The 15,718-nt window shown below is 41.2% G+C and overlaps 1 protein-coding gene across 18 annotated transcripts in view; it reads right to left on the bottom strand.

Moving 5' to 3' along the window:
* Positions 1-9,312, bottom strand: part of EML5 (EMAP like 5) — a 189,317-nt gene extending 180,005 nt beyond the window's left edge. For 4 of the 18 annotated variants that reach the window (XR_012516114.1, XM_074392851.1, XM_074392853.1 and 1 more), the window contains exon 1: positions 8,663-9,230. Coding sequence is in view for 17 of the 18 variants with exons in the window: in XM_074392851.1 (XP_074248952.1) it covers positions 8,663-8,859 (197 nt within the window). In the remaining variant the exon portion in view is untranslated. Of the gene's footprint in view, positions 1-8,097; positions 8,630-8,662 lie in introns of those variants that run through there. The other 14 variants (XM_039468792.2, XM_039468795.2, XM_074392842.1 and 11 more) reach the window with 7 other exon arrangements.
* Between the last annotated feature and the right edge of the window lie 6,406 nt (positions 9,313-15,718).

Genomic DNA, 15,718 nt, shown 5'->3' with positions numbered 1-15,718 from the left:
TCTTTAGAAAAGCAAGAGCAAACCAAACCCAAAATTGGTAGAAAGATATAAGATCTGGGCAGAAATAAATGAAATTGAAATTTTAAAAAACCAATAAAAAATTTCAATGAAACAAAAAATTGTGTGTGTGTGTGTGTGTGTGTGTGTGTGTGTGTATGTGTGTGTGTTTGAGACAGAGTCTTGCTCCGTCGCCAGGCTGGAGTGCAGTGGTGCAACCTTGGCTCACTGCAACCTCCGCCTCCCGGGTTCAAGCAATTCTCCTACCTCAGCCTCCTGAGTAGCTGGGACTACACACGTGTGCCACCACACCCAGCTAATTGTTGTATTTTTAGTAGAGACGGGGTTTCACCATGTTGGCCAGGATGGTCTAAATCTCTTGACCTTGTGATCCGCCCGCCTTGGCCTCCCGAAGTGCTGGGATTACAGGCGTGAGCCACCGTGCCCGGCCCAAAAGTTGTTTTTTTTTTTTTAAAAAAAAAAAGTTAAACAAAGCTGACAAACTTTTAGCCAAATTAAGCAAAAAAAGAAGATACAAATAAACAAAATTGGAAATGAAAAAGGAGACATTACAACTGATATTGCAGAAATTCAAAGGATCATTAGTGGCTGCTATGACCAACTCTATGCCAATAAATTTGAAAATCTAGAAGAAATGAACAAATTCCTAGACAAATACAATCTACCAAGATTGAACCAGGAAGAAGTCCAAAACCTGAACAGACCAATAAAAAATAACAAAATCAAAGCCATAATAAAAATTCCATATCAAAACTACAATGAGATATCACCTCATCCCAGTTAAAATCACTTATATCCAAAAGACAGGTGATAACAAACGCTGGCAAGGATGTGTAGAATGTAAATTCATACCACCACTATGGAGAGCAGTTTGGAGGCTCCTCAAAAACTAAAAATAGTGCTACCATATGATCCAGCAATCCCACTGTAGAGCATATACCCAAAAGAAAAGAAATCAGGATATCAAGGAGATATCTGCAAGCAATGTTTATTGCAGCACTGTTCACCATAGCTAACCATAAAAAAAAAAAAAAAAAAAAAAGAGATCCTGTCATTTGCAATATCATGGATGGAAATGGAGATTGTTAAATGAAATAAGCCAGGCACAGAAAGACAAGTATGTTCCCACTTATTTGTGGGATCTAAAAATCAAAACAACTGCACTAATGGACATAGAGAGTAGAAGGATGGTTACCAGAGCTGGAAAGGGTAGTGGAGGACTCAGGGGGAAATGGGATGATTCATGGGTACATAAGAATTAGAAAGAATTAGTAAGACCATGTCATAGCATAACAGGGTGACTATAGTCAATAATTGTACGTTTTTAAATAACTAAAAGATTGCAATTGGATTCTTTATAATACAAAGAATAAAGGCTTGAGGGGACGGATACCCCATTCTCTATGATGTGATTATTTCACACAGCTTGCCTGTATCAAAACATCTCATGTACCCCATAGATACACCCACTATGTACCCACGAAAATTAAAAATAAAAAAAATTAGTAAAATAAAACAGAGCTGTCGATCTTTCCTTCTGTCCAAAACATAAAACTTGCTCTTAAAACAGTTTCCTAATTTAGTAACCAGCAACTCCATTCTTCCAATTGTTCTGACCAAAAATTCTGTGATCATCATTGATCTTTTCTTTCACAGTTTATATACGATCCATTAGTAAATCATGCTACCTCTATCTTAAAAATATATACAGAATTTGATCCTTTCTCACTACTTTCACTGTTACCACCCTAGTCCAAGCCATCAATACTTCCTGACTGGATTACTGCACAGTCTCCTAAGTGATCTCCCTGCTTCCATCCTGCCCCTCCCTCTTCAGTCTGTTCTGAATATAGGAGCCAGAGTGACTATTAAACCATAAATCAAATTATATCACTATTTTGATTAAATTGTTCCAATAACTTCCAGTCTCAAATGGGAAAGCCGAAATCCTCTCAGTAGCCTATGAAGTTCTACAAAACCTGCCCCCACTACCATTAGCTCATCAGACCTCATTTCTTACTAGTTTCTTTGAAGTTCACTCTGTTCCAGCCACACAAACATTCTTACTGTTCCTCAAAAATACTGACATTCTGCTTCAGGGAATTTGCATTTGATAGTTCCTTTTGCCTAACATGTCCTTTCCTCAGATATCCACATAGCACATTACCTTACCTCGTAGTCTCTACTTAAGTGTCACCTTTAAAGTGAAGCCTTCCTGGCCACCCTATCTAAATACATATGTAAACTCTTTCCAATGGTTTCTATCTCATTTTCTCACCTTGTTTTCCTTAGCCATTATAAACTATACACATATACATGCATATGTAAAATTTTATACACATATATAAAATTTACCTTGTTTATTCAGTATCTCCTCACTCAGTAGATACAAGCTCCACAAGGGTGGGAAATTTTATGTTTGGTTCACTGCCATATCTCTAGTGATAAGAATAGTCTTTGGCAAATAATGGGTGTTCAGTAAATATTTGCTGAAAGAACAAGTAAACCAAGAAATAGATATGTTTATGTTCCACATGCCACTTAATAAAGTGACTTAAGAAGGTGGGAGTAACCAACTGATATGGTTTGGCTTTGTGTCCCTACCCAAATCTCATCTTGAATTGTACTCCCATAATTCCCATGTGCTGTGGGAGGGAGCCAGTGGAAGATAACTTGAATCATGAGGGTGGTTCCCCCATACTATTTTCATAGTAGTGAATAAGTATCACAAGATCTGATGGTGGTACTTTTGCATCTTCTTCATTTTTTCTTGCCACTGCCACATTAAGAAGTGTCTTTAGCTTTCCACCATGATTCTGAGGCCTTCCCAGCCATGTGGATCTGTAAGTCCAATTAAACCTCTTTTTCTTTCCAGTCTCGGGTACGTCTTTATCAGTAGCATGAAAACAGACTAATGCACCAACTATGTCAAATGATGATGAAAAATCAAATAAGATGAAAACTGATAACCACTGGATTTGGCAATGCAGAGGTCACTGGTGACCTCAACAAGAACTGCTATGGTGAAATAGAACAAAGTGAACAGTAAATGGGAGAAGAGGAACTGAAGATAGTATAAGAAACTTTTTAAAATATTCTCTCATAACACAAAACCACTGCACACAATGTTACCTCTTCCCACAATGCTATACCTTCTTTCATTTCTTCCGATGACCCTTTCTCCCTGTTGTCCTTAAAGACTTAGCTTAGGTATTATATACTAATTGTGAACTGTTTATATCCCCATGTACATACCCTATCACAAGTACATTAGTGCTATTCCTAATTGATTATTTGACTTGATGTGTCTAAACTCAGAGTATCTTAAGGCAGGAATTCTTGACAAAACAGAAACTCAACAAATATTTCTTGGCTGAGAAAACTTAGAAATAAAAGCTCTTAATAGCTTTTAATACTTGATTAGTCCACATTTTCCTTAATGTATATACAAAACATTGTTTTATTTTCTGCATATTTGCACATATTATAAAATAATAAAGGAAAATAATTAAATGTAAATCTAAAAATCTGGCTTATCCCTAAAGAATATGTACTCAATACATATCTATGACATTTTCAACTATTATTCTAGTTAATTCCTAACTTTCCTGAAAAACACCTATTAATTTTGTTTCTTAAATTATGCAGTACTTAAAAAACAAATAACCAATGACCGGGCATGATGGCTCACACCTGTCCCAGTATTTTGGGAGCCTGATGTGGGTGGATCACCTGAGGCCAGGATTTCAAAACCAGCCTCACCAACACGATGAAACCCCATCTCTACTAAAAATACAAACTTAGCTGGACATGGTGGCACATGCCTGTAATCCCAGCTACTCGGGAGGCTGAGGCAGGAGAATCGCTTGAACTCGGGAGGCGGAGGTTGCGGTGAGCTGAGATCATGCCATTGCACTCCAGCCTGGGCAACAAGAGTGAAATTCCATCTCAAAAAAACAAAACAAAACAACCCCCACCCCACCAACGCACACACACAAATGTTTTGATATCACGACACATAAAATGAAATCTTACCAAATATAATTGTTACATGGTCTGTAACTGTTAACTCCATCTAATTCTAGTTAAACACAAGCCATTTTATTAAATATGTTTTCTAATACTTTTTGAAGCTCAACTTCTACATATTGCACAGTGCTTAAGAAAATTCTGGTATCAGGTTTGAGGAGAGGGTGTGTGCCCATTTCTCAAACTGCATGTGTTAAGAATTCTAGAAATGGTAGGGTCAATGTATTTCCCAAACAGAATCATCTGAGGCACTTTTTAAAATATAGACAGATTCCTGGGCTTCAACCCTAGAAGTTTCTGACTTTGTGCATTTGAGCAAAAGGATAGAAACTGGTGAAAAGCTCATCAAACTATTTTGAAGATCAGCCAGTTTGGGACATCATGAACATATATCTGGAAGCTTTAAGTAAACTACAAGTAGGTTTCCAATAATTCCTACCAGAGCTTTAAAAGTTGCCACTCTGAACCCACATGAACACAAAAAAATTCATCTACCATGGAAATGTCATTCTGAATTGCTTTTCCAATTACATTTCTGATTTGCATAGAATAAATTAAGTTTCTGTGCCACAAATACGGAACTGTCAAAAACCACTTTTACTAGATTACAAAAAGGCTTGGTCAGTTTTTTTTTCTTAAGAACACCATTTACCACAAATAAAAAAAGCTTCTATACCTTTTGTTTTGTCTTTTTAAAAAGCCATACATAGAAGCAAAGAACAGTTATTTTAACCTGAAACCATATAGTATGGTACTTTTCAAAATATTTCAGATGCACTGTCATTTGAGTTCATCGTCAACTTGTGAGACACTTCCACTATGTTTAAAAAAAAAAAAAAAAAAAAAAAGAAAAAGAAGGTAAAGCCGGGTGTCGTGGCTCACGCCTGTAATCCCAGCACTTTGGGAGGCCAAGGCAGGTAGATTACGAGGTCAGGAGTTTGACACCAGCCTAGCCTGGCCAATATGGTGAAACCCCATCTCTACTAAAAACAAAAATTAGCTGAGCATGGTTGTGTGCGCCTGCAGTCTCAGCTACTTGGGAAGCTGAGGCAGGAGAATTGCTTGAACCCAGGAGCCAGAGGTTGCAGTGAGCCGAGATCACACCACTGCATGCACTCCAGCCTGGCAACAAAGCAAGACCCCCATCTCCAAAAAAAAAAAAAAGTACTTCAAGTTCTACACCTACATAATACATAAACAACGGGCCCTGATTACTCCCATAAGGAAAGCACAGTCAAATAACAAAATGCCCCAAATTATATTCCATCAATGGTCTTCACTAGTATAAATGATTTGAAAATGGTCAATATTGTCTATAAGAATAATCTTGCAAAAATTTGCTGATGGGAAGTACCTAGAAAAATTAATATGAACAGATACTGCACTCTGGCTGCACATGGTGGCTCACACCTGTAATCCCAACACTTTGGGAGGTTGAAGTGGGAAGATCACTTGAGTCCAGGAGTCTGGGACCAGCCTTGGCAACATACAGAGACCCCATCTTTACAAAAAAAAAAAAATAGCCCACATCATGGCCCACACCTGTGGTCTCAGCTACGGAGGCTGAGGTAGGATGATCACTGAGCCCAAGAGTAAGAAGCTACAGTGAGCAGTGATTGTACTATAGCCTGTGTGATGCAGAGTAAGAGCAAGAGCCTCAGTTTAAAAAAAAAAAGAAAGAAAGAAAGAAAGAAAAAGGCTATCCCATTCTTTTAATAACTGGCAAAAGTTTCAAAATATAGACCAAGCTCGAGATGTGCAACTTATGCTAAAACTGGTAGCTTCTAACTTAGTCTTAAATCTATTATAAACACTTAATAACTAGATAATTTTATCAATATAACGAGAAAGAGAACAAAAAAAGTGACCCAAAAAGTCCTGTATTATTTCTGACATAGAAACTAATTGCTGTATAGTTTCTATGAATATAACTAAAAGATAAATGACTAGAGAAGTATACACAGGTGGATGGCAAAAGGAAGAAAGAGAACTACAAGCAATACTGAAAAAATGATGAGCTGTCATGTGGCACTACCACTGATAATCCTAGGTGATGATAAAATGGTCAGAGAACCAGTAAGCAAATGACAGACTAGTCATGATTCAGTCTTTACCACCAATACTGCACTCACATTTTCAAAACCTAAGGACAATTATCTGCTCATTCTGGAATAGTTCTCAGACCAAGTAATACTTGACCAGTAAGTTTTACATGTTTCAGGCCAAGGTGGAAACAAAACAGATAATGAAAACAGCACTGATTTTTTATTACTAAGGCTAAGGTTACAGCAACATTGTTTGTCAATACGCATCACATTTCTCAACATTATGTCTTCTGCTGTGACATAATTTAAAAATTACTAGAGTTGTTTCTATATTTACAAGTCAAATGCTGAATTGAAAAAATATTCAGAGGTTTTAATATTTGCTGAATATATTTCACAAACAAGAATGATCTGTCATTACTATTTGAAATAAAATGTCCAGAGCCCTTTCACTGATTCCTAATTATATTCTTAGTATCATATTAAATCCGTGCCACAAATTTAAAGATGCTGTATGATTCAGATTTTACGACCTCACTGTAACTTTTCAGGATACTTATTTTCATTGTTATACATTATTTTAAAGATGTATCATTTGAATAAAATCATAAGCATGTATTCAACTATGAGAAATTTGAGTATGTTTGTTGTTTTGTATGAGTTGCGCAACTATACCAAAAGAAAGTCAAAGCACTACCTTCCTTACAGTTTACTGAAACACAATTATGAAATTTAAGCAGTGTGACATATAATACAGCTTCTAATTACTGCTAGAAGAACAAGATGTAATTTACCTCACCAAATAAATCATATCTAGTTTCAAAAGACCTTAGTACTATACTGTTCTCATAACCCCGAAGGAGTAAAAACAATACAAGTGTACCATGAGAAGACCTTAAAATCCTTCACACTTAACTCCACCAGCTGAATTCAACCTAACAGACTAAATTATCTGGAGCAGGGCTTCAGTTAAGGCTGCTTCAGCTAGGTAAAGCTACTATGCCTGGTACTTTGGGAGACCTAACATATGAAAAAGAAGAGAGACTTGAAAGGATTAGGGAAAAAGACAAGACACTGGGGTAAACTCTACTTTTGGGATAAATAACAAGAAGATAAATAATTACTATGGGTTTAGTTTAGTTTTTCTACCAGCAATTTGGGCTATGATAATAGGTCTGTGACCCTAATCATCACTACTCAGAGTCCCAGCTTGAGAAAAATAAATGACTTCTCAGTTACCTTTTCAAAGTAATGTATTAAATACAATCTGAAAAAGCACTCTGGTGTCCAAATAAAAAACAACAACAACAACAACAACCACCAAAAAACAAGTGAATACACAGCACCACCTGATTACTTGTTCTGCAATCTCAATTTTGGCTTTTCTCATCTTCACTCCATCTTGTCTACCTTTGTTGTCCCAGGCCCTCTTTTCCCTCTTACTCGTTATACATGTACAGAGACGCAAAACACAAAAACAACTTTATTTGTGAAATTTAAGTACCAGGGCTTCCTGCCTACAAGACTTCAATCCAAGGTACAGGATTTGAAATGCCCGATTTAAACCCTGTGTAACATACATAAGGGAATAAAATTTTATAACCAAACCTAAATCATAGACTCTTTGATAAGACTCCAAGAGCACCGCACAATCACATTCTCAGATTGCTTTTAATATATTCTCCTCTGCAAAGGACAAAAACGCTGTCCTTAAGGCAATAATCAGTGGCCTAAAATGATTTCCGAAGCTCCTGACTTCACCACAAAAGTTCTACTAAGACACTGATTGAAAATTACATTTCAAATATACCGCTCACTAAAGAAATGTAAACAAGCAATGGGACCAACTTTGAGGTACAGTCCAAGGAAGCCTAAAAATAGCCCCCAATCGCGATTTAATTTAAAAAAAATACAAAAGTAGCTTATTTAGGAGTATTTTAATGAAGATGAAGAGAACTGGAAATCAGTGAAGTTATTTTTAGCAGCCTCTTCAGATAAGACCTACCTTAAATTGCCTTCAGGTGTGCACATTTTAATATCCAATAATTGCCTGGAGGTTGCCGGGGATGGGGGGGGGGGTTCTGCTGATAATAGCAAACAGTGAAACCTGAACTAATAATGACGGGCAGGAGGCGAGAGCCCAGGGCTCGCAGTGCTTCCATCAGTCCTTTATTAGGCAAAGGACTCCCTCCACCCCAGGTGCCTTAAGACTTCGTTTAATAAGAAATTTCTCACAGGGGTTAACGGAATAAAGTGCTACCAAAATAACCTTTTCGCCGTTTTCATCATTTTGATGGAGTGGGAAAGGGGACGAAGCCTTCCAACCGAGTGCCGGGTGGATCCGCGGACCGGATCTTCCCGCACGGACCCGAGAGAGAGCCCCCAGACGAGGGAGAGGGGAAAGGCGTCTGCAGGGTGCTACACGGCGGACCCGGGACGGGAGAGGCGGCTGCGGACTCTCCCGGGGCGACGCTCCGTGCAGGAGCGGTCACGGCGTCCACGGGGACCTGCGGGTGCAAACTCCGGGAGCGGATGGCGGGGTGGCGGCGGCGGCCCCCGCACCCCGGTACCTGATGATGTCGTCGCTGTGGCCCCGGTAAAACTTCTGCCGGTGCTCCCGCGGGCTGTACACCACGCCGACCCCCGCCACGAAGTACACGATCTCCTTGGCCGCCGTGTAGTAGAGGTTGTTGCGGCACTGGTGGCCCCGGTAGCCGTACACCCACTCGAGCCGCAGGTGGCAGCTCGGGGCGCTCCGGGCCGCCATGTCGGGGCGCCCACCCGCCGCTCCCGCTCGGGCCCGCGGCGGCGGCGGGAGGCGGCGGCTGCCGGGCGACGAAAGCCCTCCCGCTGGCGGCCGGGACTTCCCGCCTGCCGCGTCCTCTAAGCAGCGCCCGGCCGGTGCATCTCGCTTCGCGGGCCGCCGCCGCCGCCTCAGCCCACGGGCGGGAGGAAAACCCTCGCCTTACGGAACATGCTGACGGCCGCGAGCGCCGCCGGCTGCCGAGTGGGTGCCCCGAGCCCTTGGCCCGCCTCCGCTCGCCTCGGCTCGCCTCGTCTCCTCAGCCCGTAGCGCCTGGGCCGAGGGCTCCAGCTCCTCAGCCGCCGCCCGCGCACGCAGCTCCCCGCCCCGGTCACCTGCGGCGCTCGCGCCCCACGGCGGCCTCGTAGCCACAGCCTGGCGGACCCGCGCCGCGCATCCCCGAACCGAGCCGAGCCGAGCCGAGCGGAGCCGAGCGGCGGGCGCGCAGCTTTGCGTGGCCCCGCCCCGTTCCGCGCTCGACCCGGTCCTCCTGGAGCGGAGAAGAGGCTGGAGGTCGCGGGGACGAGGTGCAGCTGAGCCCTCCCTCCTGGAGCTGCTCAAGCCCAGGCGGACCCTTGGCGACCCCGGGGTCCTGCTGCTGGGCGTCCTCTACCGGGAAGCGCCTGCCGGTTCCGCACGGTCCCTGCACCCAGCCTAAGCCACGTTTATACCTGGGAAAAGCAACAACCGGATGCTAACCTCATTCTCTTTTTAACGCTTGATACCTTGTGTCTTGCTACCTCATGGTGCTCTCGGGCCCAGACACTGGAATGACGCCGAGCTTCCTAAATGTGCTTTTCAATTCTTATTATTTTTGAGAGACAGATCCGCGCTCTGTCGCCCAGGCTGGAGTGGAGTTGCGCTATCTCGGCTCACTGCAGCCTCCGACTCCTGGGCTCCAGCGATCCTCCAGCCTCAGTCTCCCAAGTAGCAAGGAGTACAGTTACGTGTCACTATGCCTGGATAATGTTTTGGGTTTGTTTTTTTTTTTTTTTAAGTTTATTTTGTAGAGGCGAGGTCTTGCTGTGTTGCCCAGGCTGATCTCCAACTCCTGGCCTTCAGCAGGTCTCCTGCCTCAGGCCTCCCAAAGCGTTGGGATTACAGGCTGAGCCACCGTGCCAGGCCCTTAGTGTATATTTTTTTAAGTGACCTCAAAGCTGAAAGTAGACTTTAGATTGTAAATTAACATGTGAGATCTGATTTCCAAATAGGAAAAAAAAAGTACTTGGATGTATATTTTTAAAAATGACTATTTGGGACATCATCAACAATTACTCTTAATTGAATAACTTCCATTGTAATCCTGTAGAAAACTCCTATAATAAAAGTATTGGGAGCAATCAATTCCTGACTATGTCATTTCCCCTCCTACTCAGTTTCCAAGTGTCCCCTTTCTCACGGTAATACAAATAAGATTTATCAACACCTGTAAAAATAATTTGAAATCCACAATTTAAAAGGTGTTCAGCTCAGGATAGCCACAGATTTAGGATAGCCACAGATTTACAACAAAAAATACTAATTCAGGATACACCAATATGAATCCTTATTGTCTAAAAATTACTGTTTGGTTTCCCTAGGAAATACCAAAACAGAAATCTAACAAAAGCTAAGATAAACTACCATCGTTTCAAAGAAATATGACTCCAAAGGGGTTGACTCCTGTGTGGTACAGATTTATTAGAATAGATGTTATCCAATGCCTACTTCCTCGAAGATACAAATTACTAAATTGAGACAGAGGATTACCTTATCGGCTTTGATTATGACTTCTAATCTACATGCAGTTTACATGTGGGGAATAAAGGTCATCTGAAAGGAATTTACATAAATGTCATGAAAAGTAACCTGGAAAGAGTATCTATTCTGGGTAGAATCTGAAAAAGAGGAATGCAGGATAGGTTTCTGGCAGCTGCTGCAAAGAAACAAAGAAATCAGGCCTGAGAAGTGGCTCTGAGGCGTATGTAGGGTACCCTGGGCAAAGCCACACACAGTTTCTCTTTGTCACCTGGAGGTCGTTTTTTTGTTTCTTAATAAGAATATGTTCTAATTCACTATTGAGTTCCTTGAAATCCCCTGATGAGAAAAAGAAAAATTGTGGATTATTCAAATTCAAGCAGTGAATTAGAAAATATTAAATATTTGGTTGCTATACATTTGTGATATATTAATTACTGGTTACATGTAAATTTTATGACACTAGGAGGTAGAAGAATATACTTTTTTTTCTATGTTTCAGATTTTCCAGCACAATGTCTTACAGATCCCATGATACATACTTAAGTACTCAGATTAATAAGAGATTTAAATAATTTATTTTCCCATTATCATATTTTCCATTACGATTTTAATGACCCAAGGGTAGAGTGTAAAGCAAAAACATTCTTAATTAAACCATCCTCAACTGACAATTCAAGACCAAAAGAGACAGCCAAGGCACAAAGGTGGCTAGAAAAGGAACCATTCATGAATACTAGAGGAAGAAAAAAACAAACCTGATCAGTTCTTACCCTCATGACTTTACATAATCCTGTATTACCAATGTCATATCAGAAAGCTTAGTGCAGCTTTTATTGCTCGATGATATTCCATCATCTGTATCCTGCAGAAGTAATGCAAATAAGGATGTGGGAGAAAGAAACAAAAAATTCTACACATCAACAAATGGACTTTTGTTAAGCATTCCAAATGAAAGCTACAGTACCCCCGTATTAGTCCGTTCTCATGATGCTAATAAAGACATACCTGAAACTGGGTAATTTATAAGAAAAGAGGTTTAACTGACTCCCAGTTCCACATTCCTAAGGAGGCCTCACAATCATGGTGGAAGGCAAAGGAGGAGCAAAGTCACATATGGCAGCAGACAAGAAGAATTTGTGCAGGGGAGCTCCATTTATAAAACCATTTGATCTCATGAGACTTATTCACTACCACAAGAAAGATATGGGGGCAACCCCCATGATTCAAGTGTCTCCACCTGTCGCCACCCTTGACAAGTGGGAATTACTACAATTTAAGGTGAGATTTGGATGGGACACAGCCAAACCTTATCACCTACTTCAGTAATCTAGTTCCTGAAACTTGAGTTCCTAGTACAAAATTTGATATGTTTGAAATATTTCTAAAATTTAGGCAAATGAATCATGTGCTGGCTACTGATTAGGTTTATGAAGAAATCTAAGGCAAAGTGTAGAAAACATGGCCAACATGGCGAAACCCCTGGCTAACACATGAATGCCTGGCCAAAATGGTGAAACCCCGTCTCTACTAAAAATACAAAAAAGTAGCCAGGGGGTGGCACACCTGTAATCCCAGCTACTCAGGAGGCTGAGGCAGGAAAATCGCTTGAACTGGGGAGGTGGAGGTGGCAGTGAGCTGATATCACGCCTCTGCACTCCAGCCTGGGTGACAGAGCTAGACTCCGTCTCAAGAACAAACAAACAAACAAAAAAACATGCAATTCAGCCAACTTATGAATCATAATGATATTTTAGTAAGTTGTCCATTAAGCTATCTCTGTAGTGGCTGGCACAGTGGCTCACACCTGTAATCCCAGTACTTTGAGAGGCCAAGGTGGGCAGATCACCTTAGGTGAGGAGTTTGAGACCAGCCTGGACAACATGGTGAAACTCCATCTCTACTAAAAATACAAAAATTAGTAGGCTAGCCTGTAATCCTAACTATTCAGGAGACTGAGACAGGAGAATCGCTTGAACCCAGGAGGCAGAAGTTGCAGAGAGCCGAGACTGTGCCACTGCATTCCAGCCTGGTCAACAAAGAGCGAAACTCCGTCTCAAAAAAAAAAAAAAAAAAAAAAAAAAATCTCTGTAGCCTTACCTTTAATCAGCCTATGGTACATACAGAGCCTAGCACAGTGCCCGGCACTGAAATAGCTGTTCCATACATATTTATTAGCTGTTAATTAGAAGAGAGAATGTTGTACAGTCACAATAGGATTCTTCACAGCTTGAACACTTGAAATCTCTGAGAACTTGAACCTTTTTCTTTCTTTTTTGGAGACAGAATCTTTCTCTGTCACCCAGGCTGGAGTACAGTGGTGTGATCACAGCTCACTGCAGCCTTGACCACCCGGCTCAACTGATACTCCTACCTCAGTCTCCCAAGTACCTGGGGCTACAGGCATGTGTCACTACACTCAGCTAATTTTTAATTTTTTAGTAGAAATGAGGTCTCACTGTGTTGCCCAGTCTGGCCTCAAACTCCTGGGCTTGAGCAATCCTCCTGCCTCAACTTCCCAAAGTGCTGGGATTACAGGCATGAGCCAGCATTAGCTACCATGTCCAGCCTTGAACCTTCTTTGATATCCAATACTGTATTAGTCAGGACTTCTTTGGTTGTACATGACAGAAACCCAGTTAAATGGCTTAAGATAAAAAAGGGAATTTTAATGCTTCATAGGACTGAAAAGCTCTAGAACTGACATGAATGCACTTGAATCGTAGGGCTCACGTGATGTCATCAAAAATGAGTCATCAGGCTGGGCGGAGTGGGTCATGTCTGTAATCCCAGCACTTTGGAAGACCAAAGTGGGTGGATCACTTGAGGTCAGGAGTTCGAGACCAGCCTGCTCAACATGGTAAAACCCTGTCTCTACTAAAAATACAAAAAATTAGCCGGTCATGGTGGCACATGCCCATAGTCCCAGCTACTCAAGAGGCTGAAGCAGGAGAATCACTTGAACCTGGGAGGTGAAGGTTGCAGTAAGCTGAGATTGTGCCACTGCATTCCAGCTTGGTGACAGAGTGAGGCTCCAGCTCAAAAAAAGAAAATGAAAAGAAAAAAAAAAAAAAAAAACAGGTCATCAGAATTAACTCAGTTCTACTTTGAGTAGACTCCATCGCCAGCCAAGCAAAATAGCTGCCAGCCGCTCCAGTTCTATATCCCACCCGCTTAGCAATCCGTGTGGAAAGAGCTTTTCTCAGCAGTTCCCCTGGAAACTGTTAGACTTTAGCCTGCTTTACTCTGATTGGCTGACTTATATGCCACCCTTGGATCCATAGAGTAGCACCAGGTGTGCCAAGAACACAGGAAGGGGGAGTAGGGGTGAGTGATCCTCCCAAAGAAAATCAAAATTATATTACTGGAATAAGAAAGAATGGGGTCAGCAGGGCTGCCCAGGGCTGACATGGGTGCTTTAGCATTCCCCAGTCTTCATTTGCCAAACCAAATACACCTGTAATCTAAATAATAAAACAGATGTTTGGTAAATAAATGCAACTATAAGACAATACACCTTCTAACCAGATTTCCACTCAAAGATCCTCCTCAGTGGGGAGGGAAAAAAAAAAAGCTTGAAGGTAGCACCAAATGCCAGGCAGGCAAAACCAGCAGACGTTCCCTACTATTAACTATATTTTCAAATGCCTGTTAGGGTCCGCATAAAGCCTTTAAAAACTGGTACCATATAGAATCCAAATAAGTCTCTAATCAAATTATCTTCTCCTACACATCTGCACATCTTGCCATCTTCTCTTTCTGTTTTAATATCAGTATTACCCAATTAGGCAAGTTGGAAAGATAGCCTTTGGTTCCTAACTCACCTCCAATATTTAGTCCCCAAGTCCTTCTGGCTCTGTTTTAGAAATATTACTAAACCTCATCCCCATCTCCACATCCATCCACTTTCTCAATCCCCACTGCCACAGTTCAGTTCAGGCTGTAATTATCTTTTTCCTAGATTCTGCCACCTGAATTAACTGTAAAAAGTCATTTATGTGGCCAGGTATGGTGGCTCACACCTGTAATCCCAGCACTTTGGAGCCCAAGGTGGGCGGATCACGAAGTCAAGAGATGGAGACCATCCTGGCCAACATGGTGAAACCCCATCTCTAGTAAAAATACAAAAAAGTTAACTGGCTGTGGTGGTGCATGACTGTAATCTCAGCTACTCAAGAGGTTGAGGCACAAGAATTGCTTGAACCCAGGAGGTGGAGGTTGCAGTGAGCCAAGATCGCACTACTACACTCTAGCCTGGCAACAGAGGCAGATTTTGACTCAAAAAAATAGCAATAATAGTTAAAATCATTTATCTGATCATACCAATTCCCCTCTTTTAACAACAGTTGCTATAAGCAATTTTGGAATAGGTATCTTGTGCCTTGAAATGTTCTTATCCTATGACCCACAAATTTCTCATCTAGATACCTGTCACAAGGTAATAACAAAAACATGTAAATCAGGATTCATGTTCAAATATTTATCAAAAGGCTGGGCACAGTAGCTCCCACCAGTAATCCCTGCACTGTGGGAGGCCAAAGGGGGAGAATTGTTCCAGTTCAGGAACATAGTGAGACCCCATTGCTACAAAAAGAAAAAAAAAAAACAATTTACCAGGCATGGTGGCACATGCTTGCAGTCCTAGCTACTCAGGAAGCTGAGGGAGGAGGATCGCTTGAGCCCAGGAGTTCAAGGCTGCAGTGAACCATGATCAGGTCACTGTACTCCAGCCTGAGTGACAGAGTGAGACCCTGTCTTTAAAAAAGAAAATTTATCACAGCATATCTTAAGACAATAAAAAATATAGAAACCCAAATGTGTAAACACAGGGAAAAATTTAAGCAAATTGAGTCAGTCAATATGATGAAATACTATAAACCATCAAAATTAGGCTTTTTAGATAAATTTTGGCAACATTGCAAATTTCCTATAACAGAATGTAAATGTTTTATAGCAGGATACAAAAATAAAACCATATATATATATAGAATGAGCCTGGTTATATAATGTAATGAGGACTAGAACAAAAGAAACCAAATGTGAACAGTTCTGTAATATGATGGGTAATTTTTGAACTATTTTTGCC

This window comes from Saimiri boliviensis, chromosome 2 (assembly GCF_048565385.1).
Source record: "Saimiri boliviensis isolate mSaiBol1 chromosome 2, mSaiBol1.pri, whole genome shotgun sequence".
Lineage (NCBI taxonomy): Eukaryota > Metazoa > Chordata > Mammalia > Primates > Cebidae > Saimiri > Saimiri boliviensis.
The sequence above is the reverse complement of the archived record's forward strand: the minus strand, read 5'-3'. Positions and strand labels throughout refer to the sequence as shown.